Source organism: Anomaloglossus baeobatrachus, unplaced genomic scaffold, assembly GCF_048569485.1.
Source record: "Anomaloglossus baeobatrachus isolate aAnoBae1 unplaced genomic scaffold, aAnoBae1.hap1 Scaffold_244, whole genome shotgun sequence".
Lineage (NCBI taxonomy): Eukaryota > Metazoa > Chordata > Amphibia > Anura > Aromobatidae > Anomaloglossus > Anomaloglossus baeobatrachus.
This window is the reverse complement of record NW_027442061.1, coordinates 78582-98273: the sequence shown is the minus strand read 5'-3', so window position 1 is coordinate 98273 and position 19692 is coordinate 78582. Positions and strand designations below refer to the sequence as shown.

At 51.2% G+C, this 19692-nt stretch overlaps 1 protein-coding gene across 1 annotated transcript in view; it reads left to right on the top strand.

The window, feature by feature from the left end:
• The window catches only part of LOC142262362 (very-long-chain 3-oxoacyl-CoA reductase-B-like), a 42171-nt gene extending 25192 nt beyond the window's left edge, over window positions 1–16979 (top strand). The window contains exons 8-11 of the mRNA XM_075332155.1: window positions 5979–6060; window positions 6149–6214; window positions 16549–16698; window positions 16793–16979. Coding sequence (XP_075188270.1) covers window positions 5979–6060; window positions 6149–6214; window positions 16549–16698; window positions 16793–16903 — 409 coding nt within the window. The 3' untranslated portion in view covers window positions 16904–16979. The remainder of the gene's footprint in view (window positions 1–5978; window positions 6061–6148; window positions 6215–16548; window positions 16699–16792) is intronic.
• Window positions 16980–19692: the final 2713 nt, after the last annotated feature.

The window sequence follows — 19692 nt, the reverse complement described above, 5'->3', positions numbered from 1 at the left end:
GTTGCGTTTTTGCCATGAGTAGCCAGACCCTGGCGCAGGGATACTGTTACGGGGGTAAGCGGTTCGAAAGGGAATTAGGACTTTCAAACGCACCCCGGGGTCCACTGTGCGGAGATGTACAACCGCTGATAGATAACCCCAAGGGTTTGGGCAAACACAACAACTTAAATGAAATGGACGAACACTCCTCAGTGTTACTTCACACAGAGGAGTAAAACGTAACTCGCTATAACCTGTGATGCCCTCACAGAGGTTATGTAAATTACAATTATTATTATTTATTTATAGAGCACCATTGATTCCATGGTGCTGTACATGAGAAGGGGGTTACATACAGAATACATATACAAGTTAGAGTAGACTGACTGGTACAGAGGGAAGAAGTCCCTGTCCTTGCGGGCTTACATTCTATAGGAGTTTGGGGAGACAGTGGGTGGGGTGTTGGTCGGGCGGCAGCTCCGCACGGTGATGGGGCGGCAGCTCCGGCGGTGGTGAGGCGGCAGCTCAGGTGGTGGTGAGGCGGCAGCTCTGGCGGTGGTGAGGCGGCAGCTCTGGCGGTGGTGAGGCAGCAGTTTCAGCACGATGGTGAGGCGGTAGCTATGGTGGTGGTGAGGCGGCAGCTCCGGCGGTGCTGAGGCGACAGCTCCGGCAGTGGTGAGGCAGTAGCTATGGTGGTGGTGAAGCAGCAGTTCCGGTACGGTGGTGAGGCAGTGGGGTCATTGGAGATTATAGGCAGTTCTGAACAGATGAGTTTTCAAGTTCCGTGTGAAGCTTCTGAGTGAGCAGATAGTCTGATGTGTTGAGGCAGCGAGTTCCAGAAGACTGGGGATGCTCGGGAGAAGTCTTGGAGGCGGTTGCATGAGGAGTGAATGAGAGTGGAGGAGAGAAGGAGATCTTGGGAGGACCGGAGGTTACGCGTTGGAGTGTAGCGGGAGATTAGCCAAATCATCCCTGTGCACATGGCAGCGCCATCGGGCTCCGCCCCAAACACAACGCCCAGTCTGTCATGACGTCACCCGTGAGCCAATCCGGATGCTCCGTGTCATCCATGGGCCAATCCAGACTCTACATGTCATCAGACCCGCTGACGTCACACCACCAATCAGGTGCTGCTTTGGTCATGGGCATGTGCACTAGACAGATTCTGGGACTTAAGGCCCTGTCACACACAGAGATAAATCTGCGGCAGATCTGTGGTTGCAGTGAAATTGTGGACAATCAGTGCCAGGTTTGTGGCTGTGTACAAATGGAACAATATGTCCATGATTTTACTGCAACCACAGATCTGCCAAAGATTTATCTCTGTGTGTGACGGGGACTTTAGACTCAGAGTGTGACCGTGCTAAACGGCGAAGTGCAGTGGTCTCCTTCTTGATCCTGGTCTGAGCAGCAGAACCAGTGGCTGGCCCGGAATTTGGAGACCAAAGTGCCCGGAGACACCCGGGATCCATTCTGTACTGGAGAGGAACTGCATTGTGTAACAGGTGCCAGGGGCCGTTGTTATTTGGTCCTTTCCAGCCTAACAATAGCAGCCCACAGCCGCCCCAGAAGTGGCGCATCCATAGGATGTGCCAATTCTCACACTGGACCTGGCTCTTGGTGCAGTGGTAATCAGATTAATAAGGAGTTAATGGCAGCCCACAGCAGCCACTAAGTCCTAGATTAGTGATGGCAGTTGTCTATGAGACCCTGCCACCATCACTAATCTGTAAGTGAAAATAAATATACACATACACCACCAAAATCCTTTATTTGGAATGTAAAATACAAAAAACACCCTCTTTCCCCATTTTATTAACTCCTAAACACCACTGCAGGTCCGAAGTAATCCACACGAGGTCCCACGGTTACTCACCCCTGCTACATCCCTGTCCTGTCACAGCAGCATCGCACAGCATGACTGGCCGCAGAGAGACAGAGCCGCACAATGAGAATTAACTCAGGTGAACCTCTGACATCAGTGCTGCGACACAGGCAGTAGTGCGGGACCTGCAGCTGTGATGTCAGAAGTTCACCCGAGTTCATTCTCATCGTATGGCTCTGTCTCTGTGCCGCAGCCTAATTTGCGGTCACAGGTGAAGGACTCCAGCTGTGACCAGAAATCACCTGAGTGACAGCACTGCTGATTGTGTGGCTCACTTCAGTCATTCAGGTAATTTGCTGTCACAGGTTGAAGACTCCAGCTGTGGCAGCGGGTAACCTGAGTGACGTCACAGCTGATAGTGCGACCCACTTCAGTCGCTGCATGGAGTTCACAGCGGGCGGTCTTGTTCTATGGCACTGACTGTCAGCTTCAGATGTAGCAGTGCTGCAAGCATCGTGGGACCTCGTGTGGATTACGTTGGACCTGGAGGGATGTGTTGGGATTAATAAAGTTTTCAAAGAGGGGGCTTTTTGTCTTTTATTTCAAATAAAGGATTTTTCAGTGTTTGTGTTTATTTACCGTCACTTACAGATTTGTGATGGGGGGTGTCTCATGACTAATCTAGGACCTAGTGGCTGCTATGGGCTGCCCTTAACTCTTAATTACCCTGATTGCCACCACGCCAGGGCAATCGGGATGAGTCTGGTAAAGTCCCGGGACTGTCGCATCTAATGGATGCAGCAATTCCGGGCGGCTGCTGACTGATATTTTTAGGCTTGTGAGGCTCACAATAACGTGGGTATCCCCAGCCTGAGAATACCAGCCCCCAGCTGTGAGGCTTTATCCTGGCTGGGTATCAAAATTGGGGGTGACTGAATGCTGTTTTTGTAAATTATTTATTTTACTGTATGATATAGACCCGCCCATTTGTGGCTGTGATTGGTTGCAGTCAGACAGCTGTCACTCAGTGTGGGGGCACGTCTGAATACAACCAATCGTTGGCGCCGGTGGGTGGGGGAAGCGGTAAATATGAAATGAGCCTTATGAGCGGCCAACACTTTCAGAAGCAGGAGAGGCCGGAGAGAGAGGGAGAGGGGTTGGAGAGAGAGAGGTCAGAGAGAGAGGCCGGAGAGAGAGAGAGGGAGAGGGGTTGGAGAGAGAAAGGCCGGAGAGAGGCCGGAGAGAGAGAGAGAGAGAGACAGGAGAGAGAGATCTGAGAGAGAAAGGCCAGCGAGAGACAGAGAGAGAGAGGTCGGAGAGAGAGAGGACAGAGAGAGACCAGAGAGAGAGAGAGACAGGAGAGAGAGAGATCTGAGAGAGAAAGGCCAGAGAGAGACAGCGAGACAGAGAGAGAGAGAGGTCGGAGAGAGAGAGGACAGAAAGAGACCGGAGAGAAAGAGACCAGAGAGAGAGAGACCAGAGAGAGAGAGACCGGAGAGAGAGAGACCGGAGAGAGAGAGACCGGAGAGAGAGAGAATGGAGAGAGGGAGAGACTGGGGAGAGAGAGACCGGAGAGTGACCAGAGAGAGAGACTGGAGAAAGAGACTGGAAAGAGAGAAAGACCAGAGAGAGAGAACATAGAGAGAGAGAGACCAGAGAGTAAGAGACCGGAAAGAGAGAGAGACCAGAGAGAGAGACCGGAAAGAAAGAGAGACCAGAGAGAGAGACCGGAAAGAAAGAGACCGGAAAGAGAGAGACCGGAAAGAGAGGGAGACCAGAGAGAGAGAGACCAGAGAGAGAGACTGGAGAGAGAGACCGGAAAGAGAGAGAGAGACTGGAAAGAGAGGGAGACCAGAGAGAGAGACCAGAAAGAGAGAGAGAGACCGGAAAGAGAGAGAGACCAGAGAGAGAGACCGGAAAGAGAAAGACCGGAAAGAGAGAGACCGGAAAGAGAGAGACCGGAAAGAGAGAGACCGGAAAGAGAGAGACCGGAAAGAGAGGGAGACCAGAGAGAGAGAGACCAGAGAGAGAGACTGGAGAGAGAGACCGGAAAGAGAGAGACTGGAAAGAGAGGGAGACCAGAGAGAGAGACCGGAAAGAGAGGGAGCCCAGAGAGAGAGACCGGAAAGAGAGGGAGACCAGAGAGAGAGACCAGAAAGAGAGAGAGAGACCGGAAAGAGAGATCAGAGAGAGAGAGATTAGAGAGAGAGAGAGACCGGAGAGAGAGATCGGAGAGAGAGAGACCGGAGAAAGAGAGATCAGAGAGAGAGACCAGAGAGAGAGACCAGAGAGAGAGATTGGAGAGAGAGAGACCGGAAAGAGAGAGAGATCAGAGAGAGAGACCGGAGAGAGAGAGATCAGAGACAGAGAGACCGGAGAGAGAGAGATCAGAGAGAGAGAGAGACCGGAGAGAGAGAGACCGGAGAGAGAGAGACCGGAGAGAGAGAGATCAGAGAGAGAGAGACCGGAGAGAGAGAGACCGGAGAGAGAGAGAAGAGAGACCGGAGAGAGAGAGACCGGAGAGAGAGAGATCAGAGAGAGAGAGATCAGAGAGAGAGAGACCGGAGAGAGAGAGACTGGAGAGAGAGAGAAGAGAGACCGGAGAGAGAGAGACCGGAGAGAGAGAGATCAGAGAGAGAGACCGTAGAGAGACCGGAGAGAGAGAGATCAGAGAGAGAGACCGTAGAGAGACCGGAGAGAGAGAGATCAGAGAGAGAGACCGGAGAGAGAGAGACCGGAGAGAGAGAGTCCGGAGAGAGACCAGAGAGAGAGAGATCAGAGAGAGACCGGAAAGAGAGAGACAGAGAGAGAGACCGACCGAGAAATAGAAAAGAGAAACTGGAGAGAGAGTTCAATCACCATGACCGACTCTTCTCCGCTGCCTTGTCTTTGCTAACACTTTCTCCTCAGCTGATGTGAATATTACTACCTCTCTCTCCCCTGATCATTGTGTGGGAGACGCAGCATTTCTCCTGATGACTCTTCATAGATAACGCATATCACCGCGCTATAACCTGAAGCAGGGATCTTTGTGAAAATCAACATTTTCTACAGTCTCAAAACGTTTTCCCGCAACTGCAGAATTGTCTTCAGCCTGGGCAACGCTCTGTGAGCTAACCTCTGATCGCTTTCTACAGTGTATCCGTCTGGAGTTCAGACTCTTTCGGAGCATTGTTTATATCGGATACAATTGCATCTATTACACATTTGCAACTAAACGGACAAGGGCCACAAATAATGAAATTAAAGGAGACCTACCAGAAAAACACAAACGGTGCTATAGAGCGTGTTCTCATCATCCTTGTCCTGAGCCATTGTCACGGGTGATATGGAGAAAGCTGAGGACAGGGGCTCGTAGACTGGCCCTCAGACTAGGGGGTCCCTAGCTATCCCTGATCTCAGAGTCACCTCTGAAGGTGAGGATGTCTGAGCCGCCTTCCTGACCCTGCTCCTGACCAGCCCTGATATTATATCTCCGCCTCCCAACCCTTGTGAAGGGTCGGGGCAGGAGTGTGATAAAACCAACAGAGATAAATAAACAGGGGAAACCAAGACGCTATCTCACAGCACGGACGGGCATAGGAGGAAGACAAGAGCAGGGAGGAAACAAGACGATGGAAAAATGCCACAACAACTCCAAGCACCAAGCAATAAAATCCCAAGCAGGACTGGGACACAACAGCACACAGACCAGCACAACAATAAACTATAGTCGGCGTGGGAAGACAGATTCCACCATCTTAAAAAGGCGGGGAGCAAATGTGATAGGTTTCCAATAACATGTAATCCCTGAGGTAACCAGCCGGCTAGCTGAGTGAGCACACAGCTGGTGGATGCCCGAGCCTGTAACTCATAAACCCAAAGAGAAAACATAGGATGGAGTGTCAAAATCTGTAGTGTGAACAGCGTCTGATGCCGCCATGACAAATCGGTGAGTTTTGAGTAAATCTCCATGTGAGAGACATACATCTGTGAGCCTAGATAAAAGTGCAGTGAAATATCCTCAGACAACCTGTCCCCTTCCCATCTCAGTCAGGTCCCTCAGACCTTGAGTGGATGAGACCCGCCATACACGGCAATGTGTGCCCATATCAGCTGTGTTACAAGCCATGGAGGGTGCAGGTTTTTGGAGCTGAGGGGACTCTGACTGGCACTGTTGTCTTCTTCTTCATAGGAAAAAAGGTCTGATCATAAACGTGTCTTCTGCTGCGGCGGCTCGTCCTTATCCGGTGGTGACCATGTACGGTGCTACTAAGGTGCGTTATCTCCAGCATCACCACCATCACTGTCCTTGTCAGTATGACTGTCACCCTCATTGTTTTACCATCACATTCTCTTTTTTAGGCCTTCATGGATTTTTTCTCACGTTCCCTATACCAGGAGTACCAATCTGATGGGATTATAGTTCAGGTATCAGTGCCCCAAATATTCCCCATGCTTATTGTGTCCAGACCCGGGTGTGGGGTTATGTGAGGTCTGATGGCCTCTAGGACCCCCACCGTTCTATAATCTGCAGTAATCCGTCACCATATGGGCTGATCTACAGTAATCATGTGTATTATACTCCAGAGCTGCACTCACAATGCAGCTGAATACTTCCAACTGCCAGACACTTCTACATCCCTGCTGCCCCCTGCTGGAAGGGCTGGCATTAGGAGAATATTTTTGAGTTGGAGTTGGCATGAGGTGAAGAGGGCTTGGATATGTACCTTGAAGGAGAGAGCAGAGTGTGTATACATGTATGTGCTCCGTGTATGCATTTATCTATATGTATATGCTTTGTGTATGCATGCATCTGTATGTATGTGCTCTCTGTACACATGTATCTGTATGTATGTATGTGCTCAGTGCATACATACTGTATATCTGTATGTATCTGTATGTAGGTACTCTCTGTATACATATAGTTGTATGTATGTGCTCAGTGTATACATATATCTGTATGTATGTATGTGCTCAGTCTATACATATATCTGTATGTATGTATGTGCTCAGTGTATACATATATCTGTATGTATATATGTGCTCAATGTATACATATATCTGTATGTATGTATGTGCTCAGTGTATACATACTGTATATCTGTATGTATCTGTATGTAGGTACTCTCTGTATACATATAGTTGTATGTATGTGCTCAGTGTATACATATATCTGTATGTATGTATGTGCTTAGTGCATACATATATCTGTATGTATGTATGTGCTCAGTGTATACATATATCTGTATGTATGTATGTGCTTAGTGCATACATATATCTGTATGTATGTATGTGCTCAGTGTATACATATATCTGTATGTATGTATGTGCTCAGTGTATACATATATCTGTATGTATCTGTATGTAGGTGCTCTATTTATACATGTATCTGTATGTATGTATGTATGTGCTCAGTGTATACATATATTTGTATGTATGTATCTGTATGTATGTATGTGCTCAGTGTATACATATATTTGTATGTATCTGTATGTAAGTGCTCTGTCAATACATGTATCTATATGTATGTATGTATGTGCTCAGTGTATACATACAATTGTGCTCAAAAGTTTATATACCCCGGTTGATTTTTTTGCTTTCTTGGCCTTTTTTTCAGAGACTATGAATGATAATACAGAATCTTTTTTCCAGCATTTAAATCATAATAACAACTAAAAACATTCAAATGACCCTGATGAAAAGTTCACATTCCCCAGTTCTTAATACCGTGTGTTGCCCCCTCTAACATCAATGACAGCTTGAAGTCTTTTGTGGTAATTGTGGATGAGGCTCTTTATTTTCTCAGATGGTAAAGCTGCCCATTCTTCTTGGTCAGAATGTAAAGCTGCCCATTCTTCTTGGCGCCTCCAGTTCCTGTAAATTCCTGCGCTTTCTTGCATGAACTGCGCTTTGCTTGAGTTCTCCCCAGAGTGGCTCAATGATATTTAGGTCAGGAGGCTGAGATGGCTACTCCAGAACCTTCAATTTGTTCTGCTGTAGCCAATAACAGGTCACATTGGCCTTGTGTTTTGAATTGTTGTCATGTTGGAACATCCAAGTACGTCACATGTGCAGCTTCCAGGCTGATGAGTGAAAATTTGCCTCCATTATTTGCTGATAACATACTGCATTCATCTTTCCGTCAACCTTGACCAAGTTTCCTGTGCCTTTGTAGCTCACACATCCCCACATCATCAGCAATCCACCTCCATGCTTTTTAGTAGAAATGGTGCTCCTTTCATCATAGGCCTTGTTAACACCTCTCTAAATGTAACTTTTATGGTTGTGGCCAAAAAGTTTGATTGTGGTCTCGCTCCAAATTACCTTGTTACAGAAGTTTGGAGCTTGTCTCTGGGCTGTTTGGAGGCTCGTCTCTGGGCTGTTTGGAGGCTCGTCTCTGGGCTGTTTGGAGGCTCGTCTCTGGGCTGTTTGGAGGCTCGTCTCTGGGCTGTTTGGAGGCTCGTCTCTGGGCTGTTTGGAGGCTCGTCTCTGGGCTGTTTGGGGGCTCGTCTCTGGGCTGTTTGGGGGCTCGTCTCTGGGCTGTTTGGGGGCTCGTCTCTGGGCTGTTTGGGGGCTCGTCTCTGGGTTGTTTGGGGGCTCGTCTCTGGGCTGTTTGGGGGCTCGTCTCTGGGCTGTTTGGGGGCTCGTCTCTGGGCTGTTTGGGGGCTCGTCTCTGGGCTGTTTGGAGGCTCGTCTCTGGGCTGTTTGGAGGCTCGTCTCTGGGCTGTTTGGAGGCTCGTCTCTGGGCTGTTTGGAGGCTCGTCTCTGGGCTGTTTGGAGGCTCGTCTCTGGGCTGTTTGGAGGCTCGTCTCTGGGCTGTTTGGGGGCTCGTCTCTGGGCTGTTTGGGGGCTCGTCTCTGGGCTGTTTGGGGGCTTGTCTCTGGGCTGTTTGGGGGCTAGTCTCTGGGCTGTTTGGGGGCTCGTCTCTGGGCTGTTTGGAGGCTCGTCTCTGGGCTGTTTGGAGGCTTGTCTCTGGGCTGTTTGGAGGCTTGTCTCTGGGCTGTTTGGAGGCTCGTCTCTGGGCTGTTTGGAGGCTCGTCTCTGGGCTGTTTGGAGGCTCGTCTCTGGGCTGTTTGGAGGCTCGTCTCTGGGCTGTTTGGAGGCTCGTCTCTGGGCTGTTTGGGGGCTCGTCTCTGGGCTGTTTGGGGGCTCGTCTCTGGGCTGTTTGGGGGCTCGTCTCTGGGTTGTTTGGGGGCTCGTCTCTGGGCTGTTTGGGGGCTCGTCTCTGGGCTGTTTGGAGGCTCGTCTCTGGGCTGTTTGGAGGCTCGTCTCTGGGCTGTTTGGAGGCTTGTCTCTGGGCTGTTTGGGGGCTTGTCTCTGGGCTGTTTGGAGGCTCGTCTCTGGGCTGTTTGGAGGCTCGTCTCTGGGCTGTTTGGGGGCTTGTCTCTGGGCTGTTTGGGGGCTTGTCTCTGGGCTGTTTGGGGGCTCGTCTCTGGGCTGTTTGGGGGCTCGTCTCTGGGCTGTTTGGGGGCTAGTCTCTGGGCTGTTTGGGGGCTCGTCTCTGGGCTGTTTGGAGGCTTGTCTCTGGGCTGTTTGGTGGCTTGTCTCTGGGCTGTTTGGAGGCTGGTCTCTGGGCTGTTTGGAGGCTCGTCTCTGGGCTGTTTGGAGGCTCGTCTCTGGGCTGTTTGGAGGCTCGTCTCTGGGCTGTTTGGGGGCTCGTCTCTGGGCTGTTTGGGGGCTTGTCTCTGGGCTGTTTGGGGGCTTGTCTCGGTGCTGTTTGGAGGCTTGTCTCTGGGCTGTTTGGAGGCTTGTCTCTGGGCTGCTTGGAGGCTTGTCTCTGGGCTGTGTGGTGGCTTGTCTCTGGGCTGTTTGGAGGCTTGTCTCTGGGCTGTTTGGAGGCTTGTCTCTGGGCTGCTTGGAGGCTCGTCTCTGGGCTTTTTGGAGACTCGTCTCTGGGCTGTTTGGGGGCTCGTCTCTGGGCTGTTTGGGGGCTCGTCTCTGGGCTGTTTGGGGGCTCGTCTCTGGGCTGTTTGGGGGCTCGTCTCTGGGCTGTTTGGAGGCTCGTCTCTGGGCTGTTTGGAGGCTCGTCTCTGGGCTGTTTGGAGGCTCGTCTCTGGGCTGTTTGGAGGCTCGTCTCTGGGCTGTTTGGAGGCTTGTCTCTGGGCTGTTTGGAGGCTTGTCTCTGGGCTGTTTGGTGTATTGTAGGTGAGATAATTTGTAGCATTTGTGCAGTAATGGCTTTCTTCTGGTGACTCGACCATGCAGCCCATTTTTCTTCCAGTGCCTCCTTATTGTGCATCTTGAACCAGCCGCACCGCTAGTTGTCAGTGACTCCTGTATTTCAGCTGATGTTATTTGTGGGTTTCTTTGCATCCCAAACAATGGACGAAATTGACTGTGAACGAAATTTTTGTTGCTCTACCTGATCGTAGTTTGGTTTTTACAGAGTCCCTGATTTTCCATTTGTTAATCCCGGTTTGAACACTGCTGAGTGGCATTATCAATTCCTTGGATATCTTTTTGTATCCCTTTCCAGTTTTATACTCAACTATCTTTTCCCATAGATCCGTTGACAATTCTTTTGCTTTCCCCATGACTCACAATACAGAAATGTCAGTGGCTGGATGAAGGGTGCAATAGTCTGACTGGATCCCATAAACCCACTCAGCTTTTATGCACACACTGATTACAAGCAGACAGGTCACAGGTGAGGATGTCACCTTTATTAGCCATTCACACCCATCTGTGTCACCTTCTGTGCATGTTATCAGCCACAGTCACCAGGGTGTGTGGACTTTTCATCAGGGCCATTTGGATGTTTTTGGTTGTGATTATAATTTAAAAAGAGAAAACACAATAAATGGCTTCACCCGACACTGACCATGAGTGGAAAAAAAATTGTCTTCACATTCATATTCTGTGAGAAAAAGCCAAGAAAGCAAAAAATCTGCCGAGGTGTGTAAACTTTTGAGCACAACTGAAAATATGTATGTATCTGTATGTAGGCGCTCTATATATATATACCGTATGTATCTGTATGTATGTGCTCAGTGTATACATATATCTGTATGTGCATGTATCTGTATGTAGGTACTCTGTGTATATATATATATATATATATATATATATATCTGTATGTATCTGTATGTAGGTGCTCTCTGTTTACATATGTGTATGTATGTGCTCAGTGTATACATATATCTGTATGTAGGTGCTCTCTGTTTATATATGTGTATGTATGTGCTCAGTGTATACATATAGCTGTATGTATCTGTATGTAGGTGCTCTCTGTTTACATATGTGTATGTATGTGCTCAGTGTATACATATATCTGAATGTATCTGTATGTAGGTACTCTGTGTATATTTGTATGTATGTGCTCAGTGTATACATATATCTGTATGTGCATGTATCTGTATGTAGGTACTCTGTGTGTATATATATATATATATTGTGAGGTAGCGTGGTCGGCTGCGCAGCAGAAGACACGGGATCCAGGCATTAAGATTCACAGCACACGGTTTTAATGTCCAAACAAAAGTCCACAACAATATACATGTGCCTCTCCAGCAGAGAGCTCAGGGAGTTGTGTTCACTCCCCCACACCCGGCACCCCTGCCCTTGTTCCTGATTCTATTTAACCCTTCCTTCAGCCTGTAGGGAAACAGCATTAACCCTAGAGTGGATTTACTTTCTATCATGGAGTGAGCACAACCGGGGCGAGACATACCGGCCGTCATAGATAACCCCGGTCACAGTCTCACATACCCCCCCCCTCAGTTCAAGCGTGCGGGGTTGAACTCCCGCCATCAAACACGGGCCGCGGGACAAGGCATCGGCGTTGCCCTGCAACCTACCGGCCCTATGTTCAACCGTAAACCGGAAGTTCTGCAGAGAAAGGAACCACCGGGTAACCCGGGCATTCCGTTCCTTGGCGGACCTCATCCAGACCAGTGGAGAGTGATCCGTCACCAAGCGAAACTGACGTCCCAGCAGGTAATAGCGTAGGGACTCCAAGGCCCACTTAATCGCCAGGCACTCCTTCTCCACTACGCTATAATTCCGCTCGGGAGGGGTGAGCTTCCTACTTAAGAAGGTGACGGGGTGTTCCACCCCCTGAACCACCTGAGACAGCACTGCCCCCAGGCCGACCTCTGAGGCGTCAGTCTGTACTATGAACTCCTTCCGGAAATCAGGGTGTACAAGAACGGGCTGTCCGCACAGGACCCCCTTCAGGGCCCGGAAGGAGTCCTCGGCCTGCGGAGTCCAGCGCACCATGACGGACTTCTTGCCTTTGAGAAGGTCCGTCAAGGGGGCTGATAGTCCCGCAAAATCCTTTACAAACCTCCTGTAGTACCCCACGATACCCAGGAAGGCCCTAACCTGCTTCGTGGTCAGGGGTCTAGGCCACTTCTGGATCGCCTCAACCTTGTTAATTTGGGGCTTAATCACTCCTTGGCCTATCACGTAGCCCAAGTAGCGGGCTTCCGTGAGCCCCAACGCACATTTCTTGGGATTGGCTGTCAATCCGGCTGTTCGGAGCGCGTTCACCACCGCTTGTACCTGTTCCAAGTGGGTCTGCCACTCAGAGCTGTAAACAATGATGTCATCAAGGTACGCTGATGCATACGCCTGGTGGGGTTCCAGCACTAAGTCCATCAACCTCTGGAACGTGGCCGGAGTGCCATGTAACCCAAAAGGCAAGACAACATAGTGGAAGAGACCCTCCGGCGTAACAAAAGCGGTTTTCTCCTTGGCGGACTCCGTTAGTGGCACCTGCCAGTACCCCTTGGTCAGGTCGAGCGTGGTAAAATATCGCGCCTGTCCCAGCCTATCAATCAGCTCATCCACCCGGGGCATGGGGTAGAGATCGAACTTGGATATTTCGTTCAATCTCCTAAAGTCATTGCAGAACCTTAAGGAGCCATCGGGTTTTGGTATTAGGACAATCGGACTAGCCCATTCACTCTGGGATTTTTCGATGACCCCCAGGCGTAACATTGTCTTTACTTCCTCCGATATGGCTTGTCGTCGAGCCTACGGTACCCGGTATGACTTCAGGCGTACCTTCAGGTGGGGCTCGGTGACAATATCATGTCGTATCAGACTGGTCCTACTGGGCAGCTCGGAGAAGACATCGGGGTTCTGCTGAACCAACCGTCTGGCCTCTCGCCTCTGAGTCTTGGTGAGGGCTTCTCCAATCCTTACTTCCGGTTCGTCCTCTCCGGAGGTCGCTGGAGCCGGATGTGAACGACCCGAAGAGGAGGGAGATGGGGAAAAAACAGCCATCAGGCTTTCCCGTTCCTGCCAAGGTTTTAATAGGTTGACATGGTATATTTGTTCAGGTTTCCGCCTACCGGGATGCAATACCTTATAGTTGACCACCCCGACTCTTTCCTTTATCTCGTAGGGGCCTTGCCACTGAGCCAGGAATTTACTCTCCGCCGTGGAGATTAATACCAACACCCGATCCCCGGGTTTAAAGGTCCGCACGGTGGCTTGTCTATTGTAGCGGCCGCTTTGCGCGGCCTGAGCCTCCTGTAAATGCTCCTTAACAATTGGCATGACCGCACTTATGCGGTTCTGCATACCCAAAATGTGTTCAATCACACTTTTATGGGGGGTGGGCTCTTGCTCCCATGTTTCCTTTGCCAGGTCCAACAATCCCCGGGGATGTCGCCCGTATAACAATTCAAAAGGCGAAAACCCCGTGGATGCCTGTGGCACCTCACGGATGGCAAACATCAAATAGGGAAGCATCATATCCCAGTCTTTCCCGTCTTTTGAAATCACCCTTTTTAGCATGGTTTTCAGGGTTTTATTGAAACGCTCGACTAAACCGTCCGTTTGAGGATGATACACAGACGTACGCAACTGCTTGATCTGGAGTAGCCGGCATAGCTCTTTGGTCACTTTAGACATGAATGGGGTCCCCTGATCCGTAAGGATCTCCTTGGGCAACCCCACCCGGCAGAACACAGCAAACAACTCCCGAGCTATAAGCTTTGCTGCAGTATGTCTGAGAGGTATCGCCTCGGGATACTGGGTGGCATAGTCAACGATCACTAGGATGTGTTGGTGCCCTCGAGCGGACTTTACGAGGGGCCCCACCAGATCCATCCCTATCCGTTCAAAAGGGACTTCTATAATGGGTAACGGTACCAACGGACTGCGAAAATGGGTCAGGGGTGCGGTAAGCTGACACTCCGGGCAGGTTTCGCAGAACCGTTTTACCTCCCCAAAGACCCCGGGCCAATAGAACCTTTGCAATATTCGCTCCTGCGTTTTCTTGACCCCTAGCTGGCCACTCATCAGGTGTTTATGAGCCAAGTCGAGGACCCGCCGGCGATACGGCTGGGGCACCACCAACTGTTCTACCCCCACGCCCCGTATTTCATCTACCCGGTAGAGTAAATCCTGCTTAAGGGCGAAATGGGGGTACCTTTCCTGGGCACCGGGCAGCTGTGCCACCCCGTCAACTACTGTCACCCGACTCCGGGCATGTATTAACGTAGGGTCCTGGAGTTGGGCTGTCCCAAACGTATCCGGGGACGCCTCCAACTCCGGGATGGGTTCGACCGTCTCAGCCTCTCCTGCCAATACCTCTAGGGGCGACCTATCGGGTTCACATTCTGTCCCTATCATGGGGACCCCTACGGCAGGCGTCCCGGATTCAGGATTGTAGGGCTCAGGTCCCGGACTGACCAATATCTGAGGAGACTTAGGAGGTCCCTTCCATAAAGTCCAAAAATAGGGCAGATCCCTTCCTAGGATCACGTCATACGGAAGAGTGTTAAGAAGTCCCACCTCATGTTGCACCTGACCGCAAGGTGCTGTGATGGTGACAATCCCCGTGGGATAGTCTCGACGGTCCCCATGTATGCAAACCACCCCCACGGTACGTCCTGTGGCCTTTACTTCAGCCATTAGGGTTGATCGCACAAGGGTCACTAAGCTTCCGGAATCCAACAATCCTGTAACTGGACATCCATTCACCTGTATTTGGCACAAGTGGGGCTCCGTCTCTGGGGAGACCAGGTCAGCGGTACACACCACCTGAGCATACATTGAACCCCGCCGGGTAACCCCACAATCCATGGGCTCCGTGGTGAGTGGACACTGGGCGTCCATATGTCCCACCCGCTGGCACCGCCAACATCTAATGGAGACGGAAACCCCCTTGACGGGTTGTCGTTTAGGGTACAGAACCTTCCGGACCTCAGGAATGGCGGCCGCGGCCTCAGACGGGACGATAGGGGACTCCTGCACCGGTGTCAGCGGTGGGGCCTTGGCCCTAGGCTTGGAGGGGCCGGACCGACGGGCGGTACGCAAAGTCTCAGTGTCCCGTATCAAGTCCTGCGTAGCCACATGCCGCTCTACCAGGGACACTAATTGGTCCAGGGTACTCGGGTCACCCTGTCCTACCCACCGTTGAACGGTGACGGGTAAAGTGCGCACAAAACGATCCACTACTACCCTTTCCACCATTTGCGCCGGGCTCAGAGTGTCAGGCTGCAACCATTTTTTTATAAGATGCAACAAGTCATAGGCCTGGGAGCGTACGGGTTTGGCTTCCTCATAGAACCACTGATTTACCCGCTGAGCCCGTACATAGGTATTCACCCCCAACCGAGCCAGTATTTCGGCTTTCAGGGTCACATAGTCAATGGCGTCCTCGGTACAGAGGTCCAGGTACGCTTTTTGGGGTTCCCCCGTCAGATAGGGCGACAATACCTCAGCCCACTGGGGGGTCGGCAGCTTTTCCCGCTCGGCCACCCGCTCAAACACCGCCAGGAACGCTTCCACATCATCCCCCGGGGTCATCTTTTGTAATGCTTGTCTCACCGCTTTCCGGACGCTGCCGTCGTCACCCGGTCCCGGGGTTGTTGCTGCCGGTCCGGCACGGATCGACTTGGCCAGGAGAACCATCTGTTCTTGGTGCCTTTTTTCCTGCGCTTGTAAGGATTGCTGCTGACGTTCCAACGCCCGGAGCAGGTGTGCATTGGTCTGTTGCTGCTGTGCATTAGCCTCTTGTAGCTGTGCATTAGCCTGTTGCTGCTGCCTTAGTATGTCCTCCATGGCGTCGCCGGGTTTGGGCTGTAGTATAGCCGCTCGAATCCAGGACATGTGCTGCTGGGTCACCAGGGATGGATGCTACACCTCACCGGCTGTCATGCCCGCCGATTCTCCACCATATGTGAGGTAGCGTGGTCGGCTGCGCAGCAGAAGACACGGGATCCAGGCATTAAGGTTTACAGCACACGGTTTTAATGTCCAAACAAAAGTCCACAACAATATACATGTGCCTCTCCAGCAGAGAGCTCAGGGAGTTCTGTTCACTCCCTCACACCCGGCACACCTGCCCTTGTTCCTGATTCTATTTAACCCTTCCTTCAGCCTGTAGGGGAAACAGCATTAACCCTAGAGTGGATTTACTTTCTATCATGGAGTGAGCACAACCGGGGCGAGACATACCGGCCGTCATAGATAACCCCGGTCACAGTCTCACAATATATATATATATATATATATATATATATATATATATATATCTGTATGTATCTGTATGTAGGTGCTCTCTGTTTACATATGTATATGTGCTCTGTGTATACATGTCTGTATGTTCTCTGTGTACATGTGTCTGTATGTAAGAAGATCGGTGTCACTACACCACATCCTCTACAATGCTCCCTATGGGAATAATAGGAGCGTGTGCACACTGTGCAGACAACAGACAGGTGACTGCAGCTCTGGAGGTGACCAGAATAAAAGACATGAAAGTAAAGGCCACAATGCTGACCCCCTGCCCTCTGTCCTCGCAGTCTGTTCTGCCGCACATTGTGTCCACAAATATGTCCCGCAATGCCCAGGCCAGCCTTCTGGTGAAGAGCAGCGGCGACTATGTCCGGGAGGCTCTGAACACCGTGGGGTACAGCCACCGCACCAACGGCTGCCTCTCCCACTGCATCCAGGTACCCGAATCACATTCATCCTGCGCAAACGCTGCACCGGCCAATCAGAAGGGCTCTCAGGGGTCACATGCTTACAGCTTTCTTTTCTTTTCAGAGTTACATCCTAGACCTGGTACTGACGGACACCTTCATGAATTCACGACTCTGTCGCTCTATCGGCGGATTCATTATGAACGGAATCTTCAAGATGACGAAAGTTAAATAAAGCCATCAATAAACGAGAGAAATCATACCGTGTACTGCCTGTGTGTGCAAAATATACCCCGGTACAGGGCGAAATCAGCGGCACCGTGTACTGCCTGTGTGTGCAAAATATACCCCGGTACAGGGCGAAATCAGCGGCACCGTGTACTGCCCAAGTGTGCAAAATATACCCCCGTACAGGGCGAAATCAGCGGCATCGTGTACTGCCGGTGTGTGCAAAATATACCCCGGTACAGGGCGAAATCAGCGGCACCGTGTACTGCCTGTGTGTGAAAAATATACCCCGGTACAGGGCGAAATCAGCGGCACCGTGTACTGCCTGTGTGTGCAAAATATAACCCGGTACAGGGCGAAATCAGCGGCACCGTGTACTGCCGGTGTGTGCAAAATATACCCCGGTACAGGGCGAAATCAGCGGCACCGTGTACTGCCTGTGTGTGCAAAATATACCCCGGTACAGGGCGAAATCAGCGGCACCGTGTACTGCCTGTGTGTGCAAAATATACCCCGGTACAGGGCGAAATCAGCGGCACCGTGTACTGCCTGTGTGTGCAAAATATACCCCGGTACAGGGCGAAATCAGCGGCACCGTGTACTGCCTGTGTGTGCAAAATATACCCCGGTACAGGGCGAAATCAGCGGCACCGTGTACTGCCTGTGTGTGCAAAATATACCCCCGTACAGGGCGAAATCAGCGGCACTGTGTCCTGCCCAAGTGTGCAAAATATACCCCCGTACAGGGCGAAATCAGCGGCACTGTGTACTGCCCAAGTGTGCAAAATATACCGCCGTACCGGGCGAAATCAGCGGCACCGTGTACTGCCTGTGTGTGCAAAATATACCCCCGTACAGGGCGAAATCAGCGGCACTGTATACTGCCCAAGTGTGCAAAATATACCACCGTACAGGGCGAAATCAGCGGCACCGTGTACTGCCCAAGTGTGCAAAATATACCCCCGTACAGGGCGAAATCAGCGGCACCGTGTACTGCCCAAGTGTGCAAAATATACCGCCGTACAGGGCGAAATCAGCGGCACCGTGTACTGCCCAAGTGTGCAAAATATACCCCCGTACAGGGCGAAATCAGCGGCACCGTGTACTACCCAAGTGTGCAAAATATACCCCCGTACAGGGCGAAATCAGCGGCACCGTGTACTGCCTGTGTGTGCAAAATATACCGCCGTACCGGGCGAAATCAGCGGCACCGTGTACTGCCTGTGTGTGCAAAATATACCCCCGTACATGGCGAAATCAGCGGCACTGTGTACTGCCCAAGTGTGCAAAATATACCCCCGTACAGGGCAAAATCAGCGGCACCGTGTACTGCCCAAGTGTGCAAAATATACCACCGTACAGGGCGAAATCAGCGGCACTGTGTACTGCCTGTGTGTGCAAAATATACCACCGTACAGGGCGAAATCAGCGGCACCGTGTACTGCCCAAGTGTGGAAAATATACCACCGTACAGGGCGAATTCAGCGGCACTGTGTACTGCCCGTGTGGAAAATATACCCCCGTACAGGGTGAAATCAGCGGCACCGTGTACTGCCCAAGTGTGCAAAATATATCACCGTACAGGGCGTAATCAGCGGCACCGTGTACTGCCCAAGTGTGCAAAATATACCACCGTACAGGGCGAAATCAGCGGCACCGTGTACTGCCTGTGTGTGCAAAATATACCCCCGTACAGGGCGAAATCAGCGGCACCGTGTACTGCCCAAGTGTGCAAAATATACCCCCGTACAGGGCGAAATCAGCGGCACTGTGTACTGCCTGTGTGTGCAAAATATACCCCCGTACAGGGCGAAATCAGCGGCACCGTGTACTGCCCAAGTGTGCAAAATATACCCCCGTACAGGGCGAAATCAGCGGCACCGTGTACTGCCCAAGTGTGCAAAATATACCACCGTACAAGGCGAAATCAGCGGCACTGTGTACTGTCCAAGTGTGCAAAATATACCACCGTACAGGGCGAAATCAGCGGCACTGTATACTGCCCAAGTGTGCAAAATATACCTCCGTACAGGGCGAAATCAGCGGCACCGTGTACTGCCTGTGTGTGTAAAATATACCCCCGTACAGGGCGAAATCAGCGGCACCGTGTACTGCCTGTGTGTGCAAAATATGCCCCGTACAGGGCGAAATCAGCGGCACTATGTACTGCCTGTGTGTGCAAAATATACCACCGTACAGGGCAAAATCAGCGGCACTGTGTACTGCCTGTGTGTGCAAAATATACCCCCATACAGGGCGAAATCAGCGGCACCGTGTACTGCCTGTGTGTGCAAAATATACCACTGTACAGGGCGAAATCAGCGGCACTGTGTACTGCCTGTGTGTGCAAAATATACCACCGTACAGGGCGAAATCAGCGGCACCGTGTACTGCCTGTGTGTGCAAAATATACCACTGTACAGGGCGAAATCAGCGGCACTGTGTACTGCCTGTGTGTGCAAAATATACCCCCATACAGGGCGAAATCAGCGGCACCGTGTACTGCCTGTGTGTGCAAAATATACCACTGTACAGGGCGAAATCAGCGGCACTGTGTACTGCCTGTGTGTGCAAAATATACCACCGTACAGGGCGAAATCAGCGGCACCGTGTACTGCCTGTGTGTGCAAAATATACCCCCGTACAGGGCGAAATCAGCGGCACTGTGGACTGCCCAAGTGTGCAAAATATACCACCGTACAGGGCGAAATCAGCGGCACCGTGTACTGCCCAAGTGTGCAAAATATACCGCCGTACAGGGCGAAATCAGCGGCACCGTGTACTGCCTGTGTGTGC